Source organism: Agelaius phoeniceus, chromosome 3 (genome assembly GCF_051311805.1).
Source record: "Agelaius phoeniceus isolate bAgePho1 chromosome 3, bAgePho1.hap1, whole genome shotgun sequence".
Taxonomy (NCBI): domain Eukaryota; kingdom Metazoa; phylum Chordata; class Aves; order Passeriformes; family Icteridae; genus Agelaius; species Agelaius phoeniceus.
The window spans coordinates 47,907,733-47,926,739 of NC_135267.1; the positions used below are offsets into that span (position 1 = coordinate 47,907,733).

Below are 19,007 nucleotides of genomic sequence, written 5' to 3' on the forward strand. Positions count from 1 at the left end.
AGCTGGCAAGGGAAAATGTTAAATGTAAATCAAGTGTAAAGGTGAATAAAAACACCCCCATTTGTAAGCTACAGCACACTGTTTCACTTGGAAATTTTTCATCGTACCATTCCCTCTTGGGAGGCCAGTCATATCCACATTTGCATGATTTTACATGGTAATTAGAGCTCATAGCCTAAACTACTCTGTGGTGATCAAAAACATTTTACAGGAATGCAATTCAATACAAGTGCTGTTATATTAACTACACTCTTATGGAGCTCTGTGCAGGGACTAGCAGTGAGCTTACCCATTCCCAGAGGGACAGGTTCACTGTTTCCTTTTGATGAAAAGCTCAGAGAAATCTGAGTTTCCTCCAGTTCTGGAGCCAGAAATTGGGATATTGAATATCACTGAATTTCTTCTCGTAAAGGGAACCACTTCTATGCCAGTTCTTGGGAGCACTCACTTAACCAAAAATACTAGGGGTGAGGGTCTTATGGATCATGGAATTCTGAAAATAACATGACTCTTGGGATTCCCCAGCTGAGAGGGAAAACTGTGACTTTGGAAGACTAGAAACAGTGTTGGGTTTGGCGCTCATAACACCATTTGCAGTAAAATGACACTTGAGTTGCAAACTTCCTGATAGAAGGAGAAAAGACTTAGGGCAGTAGATCTGAGATTCAGACTTTCTGGAGACAGAGTCAATGAGGTTATGGAATTTCTCTGGGGCACTTTTAGGAGGAAAGACATCACTGAACAGGTTTGCAGGTGATGGTATCATCAAAAGTGTGAAGGAAATGACTTGTTCTGGACTTCCAACCTCCCTAGCCATAAATATCTTAGGATAAGTGAGCCTCAAGAATACATGGAGCAATAAATAGTGGTGCTGTAATCAATTTTTTATTCCAGATATTTTCATTTCTAGATTGATTATTTTCTTCCCCAATTATTCTTTTCCTTCTTTCTACAGTCACTTCATTTCAGCTTCATTTTCACGTCTCTTTTTCTACTCTTGTCTACCATCTTCATTTTAATTTTGTAGTCTGCCTTAGCTTTTCTTTTGTCTTTTTATTTCCCTTAAATTTTTCATAATACGTTTTCCAGTTTTTCCAATAATAAAAGTAGAATTAATGTGATGTTTACAAGCTTCTCCAGAAATCACCCTGCTTAAATATTTTATTTCCTCTTTTATCCTCTTTGACCCCTTTGTTTAGACTACAAGCTCATCAAGTGAGGGACCATTTCTTCTCCATGTTTGCACTCCTGAAGACAAAAGGGCTCTGTTTTCAAATGCTTCTCAATGTTAAAAAGCAAATAAATAAAAAACCCTAAATCACCAACCATAATGGGAAGAAGTGTTTAAACAAGCTGTTTACCATTCAATGTGACCTTGGTACCCTGATAAAAATGAACTAGAATTCAGTAAGTCTTCAGCACTTAAGTGTTTAAATAGTTTTTGGAAGTCCCTGAGGATCCAGCATTCTTAAAATATAGTCAAGACCAAGACAACTGCTAATTTGTGAAAATTTTCATGGAGGCAAAATGCTAGAAGATCATACACGATGAATATGCAATGTAAACAATTCATACAACATGTTATTGCAGTGATTTATTAACACTGAGGAATGGCAAACTTCAGGTCACCCTACCTGCATCCCCAGCTGAATGCACAGCACTGTCATATGCCTGTGAATTGTGCTGGAAGTCTTGCAGGTTTTGGGACCACAGCCTCACGTTCTCATCCATGGGGGTGGTAGCCTGTGTTACTGTTGTGGTGGCACTTACAGCCTCTGCAGTCTTCAGCTGAGCTTGCTCCAAACGCTCTCTGGCCTCCTCTACAGAACAAATAGGGAATGATAGGAAATGAACTCTCTCAAATATTCAAGCGTTGTGTGTCCCATCCCTGCCCACTCTCTGTCTTTCCCTTCCCTTTTCTCTTCTTCCCTCCAGTTTATAATACACTGAGCATGATGCTGTATGGAATGGAATATTCTTTTGGTCAGTTGGGGTCAGATGTCCTGGCTGTGCTCCTTCTTAGCTTCCCATGCATCCCCAGTATCCTCACCAGCATGAAAAGCAGAAAAGGCTTTGGCTCCGTGTAAGCCCTGCTCAGCAGCAAAAAAAGAACCTCTGTATTATCAACTCTGTGTTCAAAAAAAATCCAAAATACAGCCTCATGCTAGTCACTGTGAAGAAAATTAACTCTACTGCAGCCAAGACCAGCACAAGGTTCAAGAAGAATATTAAAAATTTCAGTGGCAAAACACTTATTTTCATTCTGAAAGTGTTAAAGCAGGGTATTTGATATCTAGGTCTGGTAGTTTCAGCCAAACTCTTTTAAGTGTCCACAGTGCCGAACTCCTAGTAAGCAACTTCACATCCATATTCAAAGATAAAAATGTGCTCTTGAATGTATGAAGGTAAAGCATCACAGAGATGAATGTATGAAGATAAAGCATCGCAGAGATGAAGTTCCTCCTCCAACCTGTCTCTGCTGACTGCATTTTTGCGATGGCTCTCATCAGCTGGCTCCGCAGGGCGTTCATTCTGGCCACAGTGCCATTGACTTGCCAGCTGGTGTCTGCAATGGTGTAACTGCTGCCTGTGGGGACAAAAGGGAGGCACAGCTGAGGGGCGTCCAAGTAGTGTCTGAAAAGGTAAATTCAGTCCTGGGGAGGTATGACCTTAGGTATTTACTATGCCAGTATACCATGGCCTCTTTTAATTTATGACATACTTGCACTCCTGACTTAACAGAGTCTAAAGGAAAAACCAGCCCTGCAGCACCCCTGCTTGCCACAGGGTGTCTTCCAAAAACCTGGAGAGCTGTGTTGCAGTCAATATTCTTTGTCCTTGCTTTACCAACAGTGCTGAGAATGGCTGCAACTGGTACACAGGAATAGTCTCAAATTGTTCTCAAAATTTTAAAAAGTAATTCTGTAATTCTAGATCTTTCTTTCATTTACAGTGAAGAAAGGCCAAACTACTTTAACATTTATTATTACCCTCCACTGGTGAAATCCAGCTTTCTGAACATTTAAGCTGCTGTGATTTGATTTTAATTGAACTACTTAATTTAGTATATTTACTCAGTGAAAAACAGTTTGCAGGGTCCCATATTAAAATGATAGTTGTATCTGAAATGGACTTTTCATGAATGAAATAAACTATCAATATCTAGTAGGATGATAAAACGTGAGCTACTCAGACTCTGCCCATGGCCATTTCAAGTACTTTGTGTGGTAAATTCAATCAATAACCTATTCTGTTGCAGCAGTAATTCTGCTTAGTGATGTGCTTCTGAAATTTATTTTAGTGGCTATAAGCTGATTGGGAAAGTAGAAAGAATGTATATTTACTGTCATGTGCTGTCCGTTGTAGCTGCATGGCTCGGATGAGAAGTTCTTCACTTTTACCTTTATGGTAAATGACCTGAGTATCAATTCCAACTGCAGCCTACAAGCATGTTTCAAAAAAGAAAGTCAGAATAATCCTTATCAAATATTCCACTTTATTGTGATCAATTGTGGACAATATTTTACCTGCATATAAATGCAACTGCAAGGTCACTTGCAGTTTAATGCTTTGTTAACATTTAAGATTGGCAGCTGGATTGGAAAAAAGTCTGAAAAGCAAAGTTTTCTGTTTCAAGAAAGTTTAGAGAAATGTATGGTTTTCCAAACAACAGTACTGAGTAACAAAGATGGAAAAAAATCCTTGTAATTTACCAGCTCCAGTTTAGTCAATGTGACTAAATGCTGCATGTTATTTAGGTGTTGTGACTGTTCATTTCTACTGTCATCTCAGATAGGTGATTAATGCTTTCACTTCATGGAGAGCTGCCTTGCAGTCTGCAGCAGTATGCTGGAAACAGAGGGCTGGACTTGAAATCCCTCAGCACTCTGGGGTGCAGACCCCTTTAATCTAAAAAATCCTCTTGCTATCCCACTAATAAATTACTGGTAAATAACATGTATACAGGTTGGTAACTACAGGCATACAAAAAATATGTTTGTAGTTGTAGAAAGTATTTTTGAATAGAAAGGCCAGAGAAAAAAATCAGCATCCTACTCCTTACACTGAGTGTATGCATGAGCTTTGTCCCATTTCAGCCTGATTTTCTATGAGGTGCAGTGATGCCTTGACCACGTTTCCTGCCACATGGCACTGAGTGAAGCAGGAGGACTCAAGCACTAAATGCCAGCTCAGGTTCCTGCAGGAGCAGGGAGTTGTCTGTAATTTCACAGAAATGTCTCAATGTGAGTGACAACACAGAGCAGCATCACCCTATGGGACAGAGACAAAAGAACCTCTTGTGTCTTTTAAATACCAGGAGACTTCAGACTGGAAGAATAATTAACTACATGGGATTTAATTCAGGAAATAATAAAGGGAAAAATTGTGCAGTGAGAAGTTCAATACTGCCAGTTAAGATAAATTTGTTTTTTCTTTACACTTAGGTGCCTGGAGTCTCTGAAACATTGTAAAGTGAAAGCTAGTATGAAAATTACTTACATCCTTGACCCGGTTTGTTGTGTTCAGTGCCAACAATGCAACTTCATTGGCTTCTTCTATATAACCAGCAATGTTTTCATACACATTTGAAGCATTGATTGCCCTTTGTACCAAACCATTTGAATCAACACCATACAAATTCCTGTTAAAAAGAGAGCAAAAGGTGAAAGAAACCAAACTGAATCAAATTAGTTTCTGACTACATAATCACGCACATAAATGTACTTGGCCTAACTGGTATTCTCTTCGTTGTGTTTGACCAATCTGAAGCAGGTGAAAACTGTTTGGATAGAAGAGTCTTCCCTGCCATTTAACTCTGAGAATTTTGCCCTTAACATTTATGTGAGCAGCAACAAATGACTACTCAGCTTTTACTTTCGTTCTTTCTTTTTTTTTTTTTTTTTCTAGATTAGATATTCCATAAATTAACAGAATAACAGGTCTCCTTCTTTAGGAATAATTCCTATCCATGAATGGAAAGACCTATGTGTTCCATTGCCCAGGACAGCTGTGTCACTGTCCTGTTTATATTTTCCAAAGATAAGTGGGAAAAGGGGAAGAATCAGATGAAGAACTACCCTTAGCCATGAGAATTTGCAGAAAATTATACTGAAAGAAACCTTTGATGGCATGGTTTTGATCTGCATATTAGGTGATAACTGGTCTTCAGGAGCGGTTCCAAACAGAAGATAGTTCAGGGATCAACATTCATCTGTTAACAATTTTGAATTGATATTATTTTTTAATGTTCTGGTGATAAGCAGATTTCAAAGTATATTTTAGAAATAGATTCTAAATATAGATGTGTTTGCACATGTGTGCATTCACTTCAAAGTGTTTGCACACCGAGAGATTATTAAATTTCCAGATTCAGCATTATTGCAAGAATTTTCTGCTGAAGTCCCTTAAGGCAAAACAATAAACTCAGTCAAATAAAAGCCTAACAGGCTAATAAAGCAAACCTATAAAACCAAGATGTTTTGAAGACAGGCTAAACGTTTCAAAGAATTAAAGTTTCACTGCAGGACAATCTTCTCAACAAACAACGGAGTCAGCATTATTCCATCTGGGTATTTTGTAATTACTTCTGTTTGCTTTTTGTGAAATTCCTAATGTGTTGGACTTGGTAATAATTTTAAAATTATTTTGGTAAGGGAGGAGGGGTACCTATATGGGGTATTTTCTTTCAAGTTGGTCTGCTGTCCCCAGTTAGCTGATGTCAGACTGAACATACTCTTTGGTTTTTATGTTTCTGCAGTTTGTGTGTCATTATAGAACAGTTTCAGATGTCAGCTTTATACAATTGCATAAAAGAAGGCCATCTGTTATTTTTTTCTCTATTTTAATCTCCTATCTAGGGCATATGAATATTAAGAAACAACTGGTATTTAGATAATATACTTGAAGAGTATTTGTAAGCTTATCTTCCAAAAGCATATGCCTATGATATTACTTAAGGTAGAATTTGGTGACATATTTTATTTAAGAATCTATTTACAGCAGTGATTTTTTCCATGGATAGTCCCAATTGCAAAAAAAAAAAAATTAAATTTATCTAGAAGTGATTTTTTAGTAAATTGGTGCAATGTTGATGCATTTAGTATCTTCCAGCAAAATATAAAGACATACAATAAGTTTTTGATATTGTTGTGAGCCAGTTTCATTGGGACAGAACCTACTAAGCATCAGAACTGCTCCATCTGTAAAACTGTTCTTGGAATAAAATTATCTGGAAGCTCGTTTTGTGCCCTGTAATGCTAAGCATTTTTTTCATGTAAATGAACTTACTGACATGAGCAGTTTCTGCAGACCCCATTTAATTTTGCTTGTGATATTTTACTTTTCACTAATCCACCTTTCTTATTTTGCTCTACGAAGAGGAGAACATGCCCAATTAGACTAGAGAGAATGCAAGATATATCCTTGTTCTTTAAAAAGTTCCATAGATTTTGCCTAGCTCAACTTCAGCTGCTCTCTGTGGACCATGACAAGTCCTTCTACACAAGACTTAACACTGATTTGTTTAGTGCTTATTCATTGTCACTGTGCTTCTGCTTGTCTTTTCAGCTGTTCAGTAAGTGGCACTTGTATGAACAGAATCTGCTGAAGTTAAATTTTACCCATCCAGCTCATCAGCAAGTCTTCTTAGGTTTTGTGCATGATGCATAGCCTTCTCTACCAGTTCATCATCAAACAGGGACAGGTTGGCTATTTTTTCTTGCAGTTCCTTTTTTGCTCCATCTATTTCTGCATAGAACCCCGATGCATTCTGAACAAAACAGGGAAGGGAGGAAAGAAGATGAAAGTAGTAAAAATAAAGTCTGTATTTTGATTATTATGGTTTTTTTTACCCTTTATGTTATTATAATGTTGCTTTATTTCTGCTATGGTTGTTTTATTTTACATCTTTAAGAGAAAAAGAGGAAAGATCTAATGGTGAATGCCAGTATGGAGACAAATGCAGGAAGATGAAAATAACAAAAATTCCAGAAATCACTTAAGAAGGCATTGGAGAGACATGCATAAAATAAAAAAGAAAATGGTAAAAGTATTTCTATAGTCCTATATGTTTGCTCCAGAATTGTGCCAATGACAAGTCTTTTAGAGTGAAGTCCCCTTTCTGCCTTCTTGCACAGAGAGATTCCTCATGCTAAGACATCTTGGATTAGTCTAATTTGCAAATCAGTCCACCTAAATACTACCTGTGTATGTATAGGCAAGGAGAAGGGGAATTCCTTTGCCTTAGCTGTGTTTCTTCCTTTTTTAAAATACTTGGGGGAAGACCAAAGGCCTGCATTCACTTTCTCTCCAGTACACAAGTTTGCCAATGTATTTGAAGATTATAATGTGGCAACATGTGATTATAAATACAAAATACATGAAAAAGCATGAAACTGAGAGAGGGAAAAAGGATGAATGGGTGAAATGTGAAAATACTTGTTGCTGATGAGGATGGACAATGGATGATATTTGTACTTCCTTCCCTGCAGTGTGAACATCCTCAATGTGGAACCCAAAATGATTAATTGCAGCAATTTGTTTTGCACAAACCACCAGAGAAAAACTCCAATGTACTGCTTGAACACAGGGATGGTTGCAAAGTAAGTGGTTGTTCTGTTTTCTCAAATTATTTTTTCAAAGAAAAATTAATGACTTTTCATAAATGCTTTTGTGTCAAGAAGTGGGCAGCTGTGACCAAAATGAATGCTTGTACAAGATTTTATTTTTTCTTCAGCTATTTCAAAATTTTAAAGTAAGTCATGAAGAAAGAAAGCAGCTTTGGTAAACATTTTACTTAGCAAATTCCTAGTTTTATTTTCCTTATCTTCTCATAGAAAAGCCAAACCCCGAAAATGTCTACAAATTTCCTTCAGCACCATGTCTGATTCAAAACACTGGATAGTAGTCTATGGCTCCAGAAAAGGATTTCTATACAACAATCTGGTTATATATGTTTGACACAGTGCCTGATTCTAATGCTGGTATCTGGGATCTTTAGTATTCTTCCATGCTCACTTATAGGCACTAGGAAAGGAATTTAGCATATAATGCAGTCTTTTACCAGAACATCTTTTGGCAGCTGCCTATAATGAAATAATTGAGAACTCTACAGCATAATCTTTCATTATGCTTTGCCTACAGTAGTATGTCCTTATATTAGAATTATTTATTTTTACAGTAAATTGTAATAACAGAGCTTTTCATCCAAGAAAACCATCTACTTTTTCAGGGAATATTAGCCAGTGTTTCACTGAAGCAGTATAAAGAAGGAGAGCTTTTCCATTAGTGATCTAAACATGACTTCAAAAAATCTGGATATATCATTTAAACAAGCTCCTGAGGCACTTACCTTTATTACTTCACTTAACTCAGAATTGACCTTTTGTGGTCCTTCCAAAATAGCTGTGGCACTGAGCAGAATGCTGTTCACTTCATCCATTTGCTCTTTTGTCTTCTCATGTTGTTTCTAAAAAGGAAGTTCAAAACATAAATCACATCCAATACCATTTGTGCTTTGATGTGTTAATTTTTTGTTAAATGTGCTGGAGTTAATTAAAAGATAGTGGTGAGCTAAATAGATTTTAGACATATCAGAAGTCTGATTTTCCAAGACAGGTCTAATTGCTACATTTTATGATGTGAATTAATTTTGTTTGTTTGTTTTGTGAAAGAAATGTTGGATGATTTGAAAAAGTATTAATATAATTTTATGTTACAGACTAAGAAGCTATAGGAATGAAGCAATATTCAGTGCACAGCAGAGACAAATTAAACATGGATTTTTCATAGTCATCTGGAGACTAAATTTTTCTGGAGCTTTTTTAAATCTACAGTACAGAGATCTCTTTTCCTTGTCAGTAGTAAAGCAGTAAAGATTGTCAGTGAACAATTTCTTTTGTATAGAATCTGCTTTCATTGTGAGGAATAATGGAGATCCAAATGGTTAAGAACAGTGAACAAATACGACTACACGCTTCAGGCTTTGCTTCATAACTGTGAGACAAGCTGTGGCTTGGCACTGTAATTATGGAACAATGGAAGAACAGAAGAGGTTTTGTACTTAAGGATCTCAAGCTCTTGTGAAAGGATTCACTGCAGGAGCATGCCTGATTTCTCTATTGAATTCTTAGACCTTCCGTATCAGCATGAACTTCTAGCACGGCAAATTTCAAGAACTCAAAACTCTGCCACTGATGCTGTGAAACACAGATGTTGGCCTGAATTTGTGGGATCATTCTTCAATGATCTTCAAAGAATGATTTGTGGGGTCATTCTTTAAATCACAAAATTGCTTACTAATGCTCTCTCCTCCAGAATACAAACAATTTCAGCCATTGAAATGAAAACAGTTTGATTTGAAAGGCCCCAGATTGTTCTCTTTGTAATTATTTTCCTTGCTGAAAAAATAAATTAGAAGTTTTAGGTGCGATATTTTGGTTTTGAATCCCTTAAAAGAAATTTATGAAAAGAGGGAAAGAATCACAGAACTGCTCTGAAGAGAAGGGGACAGGTCACTTCTGAGCTGTCTTCCTAAGTGGAAGCTTTACTTTGTTCAGAACCCTGAAACTGTTCATTTGGACAAGACACAGGGGAAAACTGTTGTAGCCTTATAGCTAAGCTAGCAAGTTCTCCTAGCAAGTAGGAAACCCAATTTCAAGGTACCTATTGTGGAGCAGTTGGATGGATTTGTGCAACAATGGATTTGTGCCTGGAGACTCAAGGACAACTGTCAACTCCTGAAAAAGTGGGGATGCATTTTGTTTAAAGTGGTTCAGAGGAAGTTTGGATCAGACAATATGGATGCACTCAGCCCAGGGCACAAATACAGTGCAGGGTCTTTATAAGTAATTGTTTTCTTAGAACAGAATTAGTTGTGTGAACATGAGGCCCTCTCATATTATGTCAGGACAAAATTGGATGAAATAATCCCACCACAATATTTGTAGCAGCCATGCTACCTGAAATTTCAAGTTTCTTGAATTTTACTGTAATGTGCCTTTCTACTCTAGGCATAAATATCCATCTCTTCCTCAGTCTGATGAGGCATGACATGCGAAAACTTCTCATTTATTGTCTCTCTACAAATAGATAATAGTACCTTGCACTTCTACAAGCTGTTTCTTAGAACTGAAGAGTCAAACTCATCCTGCTGAGTGCTCCATGAAATTCTTTCTTGGTGTGGTGATTCCTGAATCTAAATTGTGTGCAATCTACTGTTTTAAGCAGTGGCAGAGATGGAGTGTTCACAGTCAACACTTATGATAAATGTAGTGCACAGTACCTCCTGCCTTTGGAGCCTGGCTGTGTTTTCCCTGTTTATATCCTCTGTTTGTGTGACATAGTCAAGCGCCTCGCCTAATGCCTCCTCCAGGTCTGACAGCTTCACATCCTGTTCGCTGAGCTGCTCCAGCACATCAGTTACCAGGGATCTGGTGTCATTGTGCTTCTCATGAAATGCTTCAATTTGCTGTAGCACTGGAAGAAAAATGAGGCCAATAAATCCAAAGCTTGTATTTCTGACAGAACTTACCTATACAGCAATTTCTTTGCTGTTATTCAGGTGACAGTAAAACACCTTTTGTAAAGCTCACTTGAGGGATTATATACCTAGATTTTAATTTTCCCTTCTCTTTTAAGAAGGAAAGATGCCTCTCATTTTACTATTTCATTTTAATCCCATTACTTCCCCCTCTGAAATACATTTTATTAAAAGAAACTAGGTCTGTCTTTGCCTGCTTTTCATGTGTTTTTCATTGTTTAACCTAGGCAGCCTGTTCTGGAGAAGACAGTCTTTAGGCCTCATATTCTGACTCATATTCACTAAGCTGTGAGAAGTAGGCTGCCGCTTTTTCCCATGCTTTCCCAAAGCTTTCCCAAATCTTTTCTCTCTCTGCTGGTGTTTGCTGTCCCCATAACAGAGCTGGCAGGGGGGAGGATGCTCACATGAGCAATGCCAGCCCTGCCATGAACCTTCCTCAGCAGCTGTTGTTGAGGTGCTGCAGTGCACAGGCGCACACAGACACACAGACCTTTTCCTCCCCGTTCTGCTGTGAGGAGCACCAAGCACCAGCAGGGACTTGGGGCTGGAATTTGGGAGCAGCAGCATCTCCAGCACACCAGCTGGTGCTTGCCAAGTGCCTGCTGGTCCTTCCCCAGGGCTCAGCAGTACACCCAGAGCTGCCCAGCACCTGCCAGCTGAGTATCAGCATGTGGCTGAAGGAAAAACTGACTTAAAACTCACACTCTTCTGCTGCATTTTCCTCCTCATCTGCAAGTTGCCTCTGATTAGTGAAAGGCTTTCGACGTTTGATCTCCTTCAGCATCTCTTCAGCCACACTGCGCTTCTGGGCAATTTCTTCAGGGCTCAGCTCTTGTTGAATTGCATAGTATTTTGACTTGCTGCTGATTTCTAGGGGGAAAAGGGAACAGATGGTTGATTCAGTATGACTACAGAGAAATAAATACTGCGGACTACTTTTACTTTTGTGAATTGTGATGATACTGATGGCAAAATAAAGTTTTAATTATCTTCAACTCCATAGTAGGTAATCATTATGTTTGATCCAATCTTAATATTAAACCTGTAAATAATTCACACATTCTGTCACGTGTGGAGGTCTCAACAGAAGAGGATGGGATTCAGCAGATGTAGGTTGTGTGCATTATTTGGCTTGACATTTCTTATAGGCTGGGATAATAATTTTATTTTGGATTCTGTGGCATGTATCAGGCCGGGACTTTCATCTAGGATCATGGTTTTTAAGTGCTGCTGTTTATAAAATAATAACAATGCTAAGGAGACTGAAGTAACCTCATTTTCCATCCGCAGAAGTTTGAGGCACCCTGAGGAGGTAACATATGGCTTCTGGCCTGATGCTGCCTAGCTGGTTTGGAGATAGATACTATTTTAAGGTTTTGGTCTCAGATCAAAAAACGTTGTTGTATCCCTGCAGCTGAAATTGAATTTACCCATTCCCAGTGTAATCATTACAAAGTTTACTCACTTCTCACTCCCTGGCCTTGAATACCAATCACCTCCTCTTCTATGTCCTGTGACGTGTGTGCCTTTGGCTAGTGCTTGTCACTAGCTTTGTGGGTAAACAAAGTTGGCAAAAACAGCATTATTCTTATGGAAGATTTTTATAAAAAATAGGTGTATAATTGTGGCACCACTGATTCTTTGGCAGAGTGTCTCTATGCCTGCTCTTGCTGGGCCCTGAGCTCATTAGTGGAGCTTTAAAGGCTCATACAGAGCAGAAAATGATGATGACCATGGATTTCTTTTTCCTTTTGCTGGCACGTGTGTGTGCACACATGGGTGATGCCTCTGTAGAAGAACAGTTTTGAGCATAGTGAAAATAATTTTCACCTACTTGTTTCCAACTGTTTTCATTCTATTCCCAGCCATGAAGATTTTTTCTTCTATAACAGCTTAATGCAATTGTGCTATTTGTGTGCCAAATTAAATGCATATCTGCCTTATGTGGTTCCTGTCCTGCTCCAAACCAATTAATGATACAAAAAGATGATACACAGACATCAACCATGATTGTTAGTGATGTACAGTGAGGCTCATGCTGACACTTTTACTCAAAAATTGTAGAAATAAAATGTGATAGATGGCCAGATAGTCAATGTTTTTTTAGCACCAGAGGTGTAAAAAGACAATACAAATAAAACATACTATATGGTCTTAGCCTGGCTCTTTTTTGTGATAGGACATATTAACCATGTTTCCTGAGAGAAAGTAATGTAGCACCCATGGAGGTAAGGATAAGCAAGGATAACAGTTGATATGTATCCACTCTTCCTTACACAAGCTGCCAGATGGCTTGCAATAACTGACAAGATAGAACTAATCAGGTCTATTAATCAAATATTTTCAATTGGAAAAAGGCTGTTTAACTTCAGCTACCAGTCAGCATTTCTATTCTGGTGCCATGGACAGGTTTTGCCTACTGTTGGCTTTGCTGAAGGCTGGGGGAAATCTGTTCTGCAGCAGGATGGAGGCTTTCATGTCACAGGTGTACAGGGGACAGGGGTGTTTTTGAGTACATTGATTTCATTGCTTTCTGCAGGTACTGAAGAAGAGGCTGCAGTTGGTTTAATCTCATTTTTATATTTCAGGATGATAAGGGTATGTCATATATATTCCAGATGAAGATGATTATCTCTGACTAGGAAATTTTTTTTGAGTGCAGTTGTGCTTGAGAGGGTGTTCACTGTTGCCATAAATTACATATTGTCCAATATATCAGAAGATTTTCCTTTGATATATAGGACAGTAAAAATTCTTGATGATCCACTAATACATGAAGGCTTCATTAATACATTCTTGACACTGAGATGAACCAGGAATGAATCTGTTTACCTTCAATGTTATCTCTTATATCATTGAGCTGCTGCACAAGCTGGGAAGCACGGCTGTTGATCTCCGTGGTTTCCTTCTGTACCAGGCGGCCTTTGCTGGATGCTTCATTTCCCTATGAATAAACCATGAGAGCTAAACATTAGATTTCTTTTCAGATGTGAGGGTGAGCAGTATAAACACACATTTTGCTTTCTCCTGGTGAGTACGTGGAAGTCCTTTTTATCATATAAAGTAGTATTTAAAGGTGTTCAAAGTGAAGATCTGTCTTGTCAGTGTTTTCAGAATTGCAGAGTGAGAGATTAAATCCTGTCTCATATTTATCCATCATTTGCTGCAATAAAATTTTCATAAATTATGTACAGTTGTAAAACTCTATCTACTGAGTCTCCTGAGGCATTCAGTGGGGCTGGCTCATTTTGTTGCTAGGTATGGCATTTCCTGAGTAAGCAAATAGAATGAGGAAAAAGGTGTCAAGCTCCCAACTCTTTTTAGATCTGTGTCTCCCTCAAGTGAGGTCCCCAGCCCTGCAACTTGTTAAAGAAAAGGAAAAGCCCAAGGATTGAAAATACTTTAAAGAGCACAGACATGGTCCTGTACTGCATTGTGTTGGGGGCAGCACTCTGCATTGTATTCCCTTACTTAGGGTTTGTGGAGGCCCCAGGTGGCGTTTGAAGGTAGGGCCAGGGAGGGCAGCACTACTAAAAGGGATGGGCATAATGATAAAACAAATTATAAGGGTTATGAGACTGATAAAGTAAGTGTAAGGGTTAGTAGAAATGTTTCTGGTTCCCATCTTCCAAATATTCATGATCAAGCTACGTGCTGTTTCACTCAAAGCTCATCCCATGCAGACTTTGGAGTTACAGGTAGTTACAGGAGCTGTATTTAGCAGGGAGATTTGCCTACAGTCGGTCCATTCACCCTGCCTTTGTGTTTTAGATCAGAATCTGCAGCAACCCATCCCCTAGACGTAGGGACATGCACATAAAATGCTCTGAACAGAAAATGCTGGGTGTCTCTGCAAAACCCACTCAAGGCCCTAGCACCCATTTTCCATAAATGTACTCTGAAATAGCAAAAGCTCAATATATTCAGAGTTACTATTGTGGTCTTCCACTCTCAGAGTCTGGGGTTATTATCTCCCTGCCTTACAAGCAACCACAAGTATTGATGTGGAACTAGCATTAGCAGTAACCAGGGAGAAAAGACTGGAGGAAATGCTGAATTTATTTGCTCAGGGACAGTAAAACTGAAGAATGAGGAAAGAAATCCCCAGATATTACTGCAAATGAAATGTTATTATCCAAACTCACTAAATATTCATAGAAAACCAAATGCCTTAATCAGTCTGCCCACCAGCTACAGAGAGGGACACTGAGGCACGTGAGCTCAGACAGATATTCACAGGTATGGAGCTGTGAGTGTGAGTTGATTTAATAAAAGCTCTCTTGAACATAGTCCGTATAAATTTTATGTGCCCTTTCTGCTAAGCAAGTGTTGATTAAAAACACACAAACCTAAATTTTCTCTTCCACTTTCCCACTTTCCTTTGTGTTCCTTTTTTGCCCCCTGCCTGCTCCTATATTTGAGTTTTAGTTTAAGGTATAATTTTAATTTGTCTTATGAAGGAATTGGTAAAGGGAATATAAGGTCTGGCACTTTGCAATAAGCACGAAATATAATCTAGTTGTATGGCAGCTGTGGCTATCTTTGATAATAACATAGAGTGATGTTTTTTACTAATATATGTATATTGCAGCAACAGAAAGATGTTTAATATCATCTTTTTAAAATAGAGGATAAGCAATTTTGAACCCTATTTCTTCTCTTAACATATAGCATATATCATATTCTTCTAGGATGCAATGGAAGTGTTGTGGGAGATGAGAGCTGATAACCTTAATTTTATAGCCTGGCAGCTGGATGTGGATACAACATTTATGATTGTAATTGTATTAAAAATATCTTGAGTGCTGATCAAGCTCCCATCTCAGTGGGTACATGAAAAATCTTTTAAACTGGCAGTTTTGAAATAAATTTTGAAATGTCCAATCAGGACTAATTTAATTTTAAGAGAGCATACAAGTAAAATTGATATAGTACAAATGCTCCCAAAATCAATCTGCATTAGTTTAATATTGGTTACTTCACTTAAAAATCAAAATGTGAATGTGAAAGGCAATGTGTCTATCCCAGATCAAACACGTTTTGTAGGGGGTAGGTGGGAACTCAGATCCTGATGGGAAGATTTTTGTGACTGGTGGCAAACCTCCAACCACACTCAACACACTTTTTACCTCCTTCCTTTTCTGCGAAGAAGACTTGATAATTAATTTATGCTTTTAATTCCTATTTAAAGTAGAAAGTTACAAAATAGAAATAGAAGTAGAAATAGAAATAGAAATAGAAATAGAAATAGAAATAGAAATAGAAATAGAAATAGAAATAGAAATAGAAGGTTCTTCCAGCTGTCAGGGCACACCCACTCTTGTTTGGTGAACCTAAAGTGTCAGAGTAGATGTTAAGAAATGTTTTTTTATGAAGAGGGTCAAACACTGGAACAGGTTTCCTAGAGAGATGGTTGATGCCCCACATCTGTCAGGATTTAAGAGGCATTTGAACAATGCCCTTAATAAGATGCTTTAACTTTTGGTGGGTCCTGTATTGCTCAGACAGCTGGACCAGATGATCATTTTAGGTCTATTCCAACTGGGACTATTCTGTACTTGCCTCTTATGCCAACAGGTGAATATGACAAAGTGCAAACCCTCAGAGCTTTGGCAGAAGGCTGTAAACAAACCTGTTCATCAAGTGTTTCTGCTTCTCTGACAAGATCATTCATCTCATCTGCAGCATCATCAACCTGGATGGTCCAAAGTGTAGCATGATTCTTCTTTTTGGACATTGCCTCCTGTGTGTGGGAAAAAAAGTCAGTGCATCTGAAAACAAACTCCTTCTCTAGTGAGGGCAGAGATTGAAATTTACAGAAATGGAGTGGACATTCAAAGATTCAAACTACATGAAAAAAAATGAAAAATCATCAATGTTTGTACCTGGAGATGAGTGGTAGTGAGGTTCAGGTCATTCAAACGCCTTTGAGCTGCAACACCTGTAGAAATGCTCAGTAAAGTGGCTTTGCTTTCGTCGATTGTCAGAACTGACAACCGGATGTCATCTGTCAAATCCCAAATGCATTTATCACAGCCTGATAAGAAAATAAGACAGCATAATTTTTCTTTAGTGTTTGTGTCAGCTACAGCAAGCATCTTAAATTCACGTAATAGTGCTCTTGACCCATGGTGTTCACTCTGTCACTGATGCTTGCTGGTGGATACCTCTTTTCTTTCACTTTCATCCTTCCACTTCCAAGGTTACTTCTACAGTACAGTTATGACATTTCTAGCTGAGCAGCACCAGATGGGACTGCTCAAAGAGGCTGACACAGGGATTCTGTAATCAGTTGGGAGAGAGGGAGAGGTATTTCCTGGCTATTCCCTAGGCGCTACATGTTTGTGGCCTGAAGGACAACAGATGAAGGCCAAACAAAAACAACTGCATTTTGTCAGAACCTCAAACTTGATATTTAGAATTTAGTGGTATGAGAAATAAGGATGTCCAGCACATGGGCTCTTGACCACCTACTTGGTTACGACGACAACTTCTAAAAGTTACAATGTTATAATGTGCTTGGAAAGTGCTTTGGCAGAACTATATCCTTGCATCTGCTGAATGATTGCAGTGCCACCTTGTTTATAGTGACACTGGTGCCAACTCTGAATGCAAGAGACTTAGGTGAATGTGAAACACATATTCCTACAGACACTTTTGCTTGATATTTTAGCAGATCCCAAATGTTTTCCTTCTGGTTGCTCTTCAGGCACATGACCTCTCTTCTTGGGAGTTGGTTCAAGAGTGCATGCATGCTACACACTCTGCATTATATACAGGTATAAATACACAAACATTTAAAAAATACCTGTGGTTACCAATAGCTACAACATAGTACTCCTGGAAACTCCCCAGGCTTCCTGTCATTTGGGTATGGGAGATAGTGGGCAAGGAACTGACTGATGGATAAATGCCAGGTTGTCAACAGCAGCAATCTATGTTAGATGCTGTACTGGCTTTGACTGGGGTAATTTTCTGCACAGTTAATTTCAGCAGCTGGTATGGGGCCATGTTTTGGATTTGTGCTGAACACAGGGTTGATAATGTGGAGATGTTTTTGTTGTTGCTGAGCAGGGTTTACACAGAACCAAGACCCTTTCTGCTTTTTGTACTGCCATGCTGGTGATGAGACTAGGGATGTGCTGGAAACTGGGAGAAGACACAGCCAGGACAGGTGACCCCAGCTGACCAAAGGGATATTCCAGACTGTGTGACATCATGCTCAGTAAACACAGTGGGGAAAAGAAGGAGGAAGGCAGGGGGGACATTTGGAGTGATATCATTTGTCTTCCTGAGTAAATATTATGAGTGGTGGGGTCCGGCTCTCCTGGAGATGGCTGAATGCCTGCCTGCCCATGGGAAGTAGTGAATGAATTGTTTTGCTTTGTTTGCAAAGTGTGCGTGGCTTGTGTGTGCACAATTTTTCTGGCTTTTAGCCTTCTGATTCTCTCCCTGTTTCTGCTGGAGTGTGTGGCTGTGTTGTTGATGGAGTTAAACCACAACTAGAAAACCATAAATTATATGCAAGATGTCACAGGTAAAGTTGTGAGGACAGCTTTTAGGGCCAGAATATTATTTTTCAGGCAGTGTGTCTCAAGGTCTATGGAAGTAGCTTTGGTGATACTTCCCTGCTGCTCTGCAGTTTGGACCTGAATGTGTAGTCTGCATCACAGAGTTGGAAACATGCCTGTACTCAGACAAGTGTGTGAGAACATGCTGAAGTACTCAATCAGCAGGACATTGTGTATATTCACACACTTAAGTGCCCTGTGGGACCACCATCAAAATCCTGAGCCCACTGGAGTACCAAGCTCTTAAGTTACTATTTGTAAGCTTCTAAATATAAGAGCAACATTAATTATTGGTGTTTTTATGATAATGTTCTTACTGATGGTTGGGCAGTCTGTGTCAGTAGAAACTTCAGGACTGTCTGCAAGGCATTCTCCAGTCTGGCTGTCACACATTCTGCCTCCACAGTTACATGCTGGGGAAAAAGAAAGGACTTTTGAAAGAAGAATCTTCAAAATGTACAACCCCCCCTCCCAAGACTCGTGAAATTATTATACTTAGGATTGTGTGTGGGTATTCAAACCAATATGAAGAACTTATTGGACTGATTTTCCTTTCAGTAGCTGGAAAAGGCTTTTCTTGCACTGGTGAAATTTGAACAAATAAAATATGAAGTGGAAACACCTCTGTTTCCAGAGAAGAGTGAGAACACCTCTGCTGAAATTACTTGTTCAAAGCTTGGTCATGAGTCAGCGAGGCCAGAGTTGCCCAGAAGGGCCATTGTACATCAATGTCTAGAGAGGGTGACATTTAGGAGATGTATTAAGAACAGCGGGGCAACTAAAGTTAATTATTAGTTACAAATCTCTCCACAGCCCTGTGGAATTTTTAGCACTCTGTCAGGCTGTCACTAAAAAGGCTTTGCAGCTATCAGGGATTGATTGTGGACTCCAGTTAC

At 38.8% G+C, this 19,007-nt stretch overlaps 1 protein-coding gene across 1 annotated transcript in view; it reads right to left on the bottom strand.

Moving 5' to 3' along the window:
- LAMA4 (laminin subunit alpha 4) overlaps positions 1–19,007 on the bottom strand; it is a 98,204-nt gene that overhangs the window by 34,547 nt on the left and 44,650 nt on the right. The window contains exons 6-17 of the mRNA XM_054629187.2: positions 18,429–18,524; positions 16,426–16,577; positions 16,173–16,283; positions 13,373–13,484; positions 11,243–11,410; positions 10,283–10,476; positions 8,351–8,467; positions 6,621–6,769; positions 4,501–4,642; positions 3,345–3,441; positions 2,471–2,587; positions 1,635–1,820 (exon numbers count right to left, since the gene is read on the bottom strand). Coding sequence (XP_054485162.2) covers positions 1,635–1,820; positions 2,471–2,587; positions 3,345–3,441; positions 4,501–4,642; positions 6,621–6,769; positions 8,351–8,467; positions 10,283–10,476; positions 11,243–11,410; positions 13,373–13,484; positions 16,173–16,283; positions 16,426–16,577; positions 18,429–18,524 — 1,641 coding nt within the window. The remainder of the gene's footprint in view (positions 1–1,634; positions 1,821–2,470; positions 2,588–3,344; positions 3,442–4,500; positions 4,643–6,620; positions 6,770–8,350; positions 8,468–10,282; positions 10,477–11,242; positions 11,411–13,372; positions 13,485–16,172; positions 16,284–16,425; positions 16,578–18,428; positions 18,525–19,007) is intronic.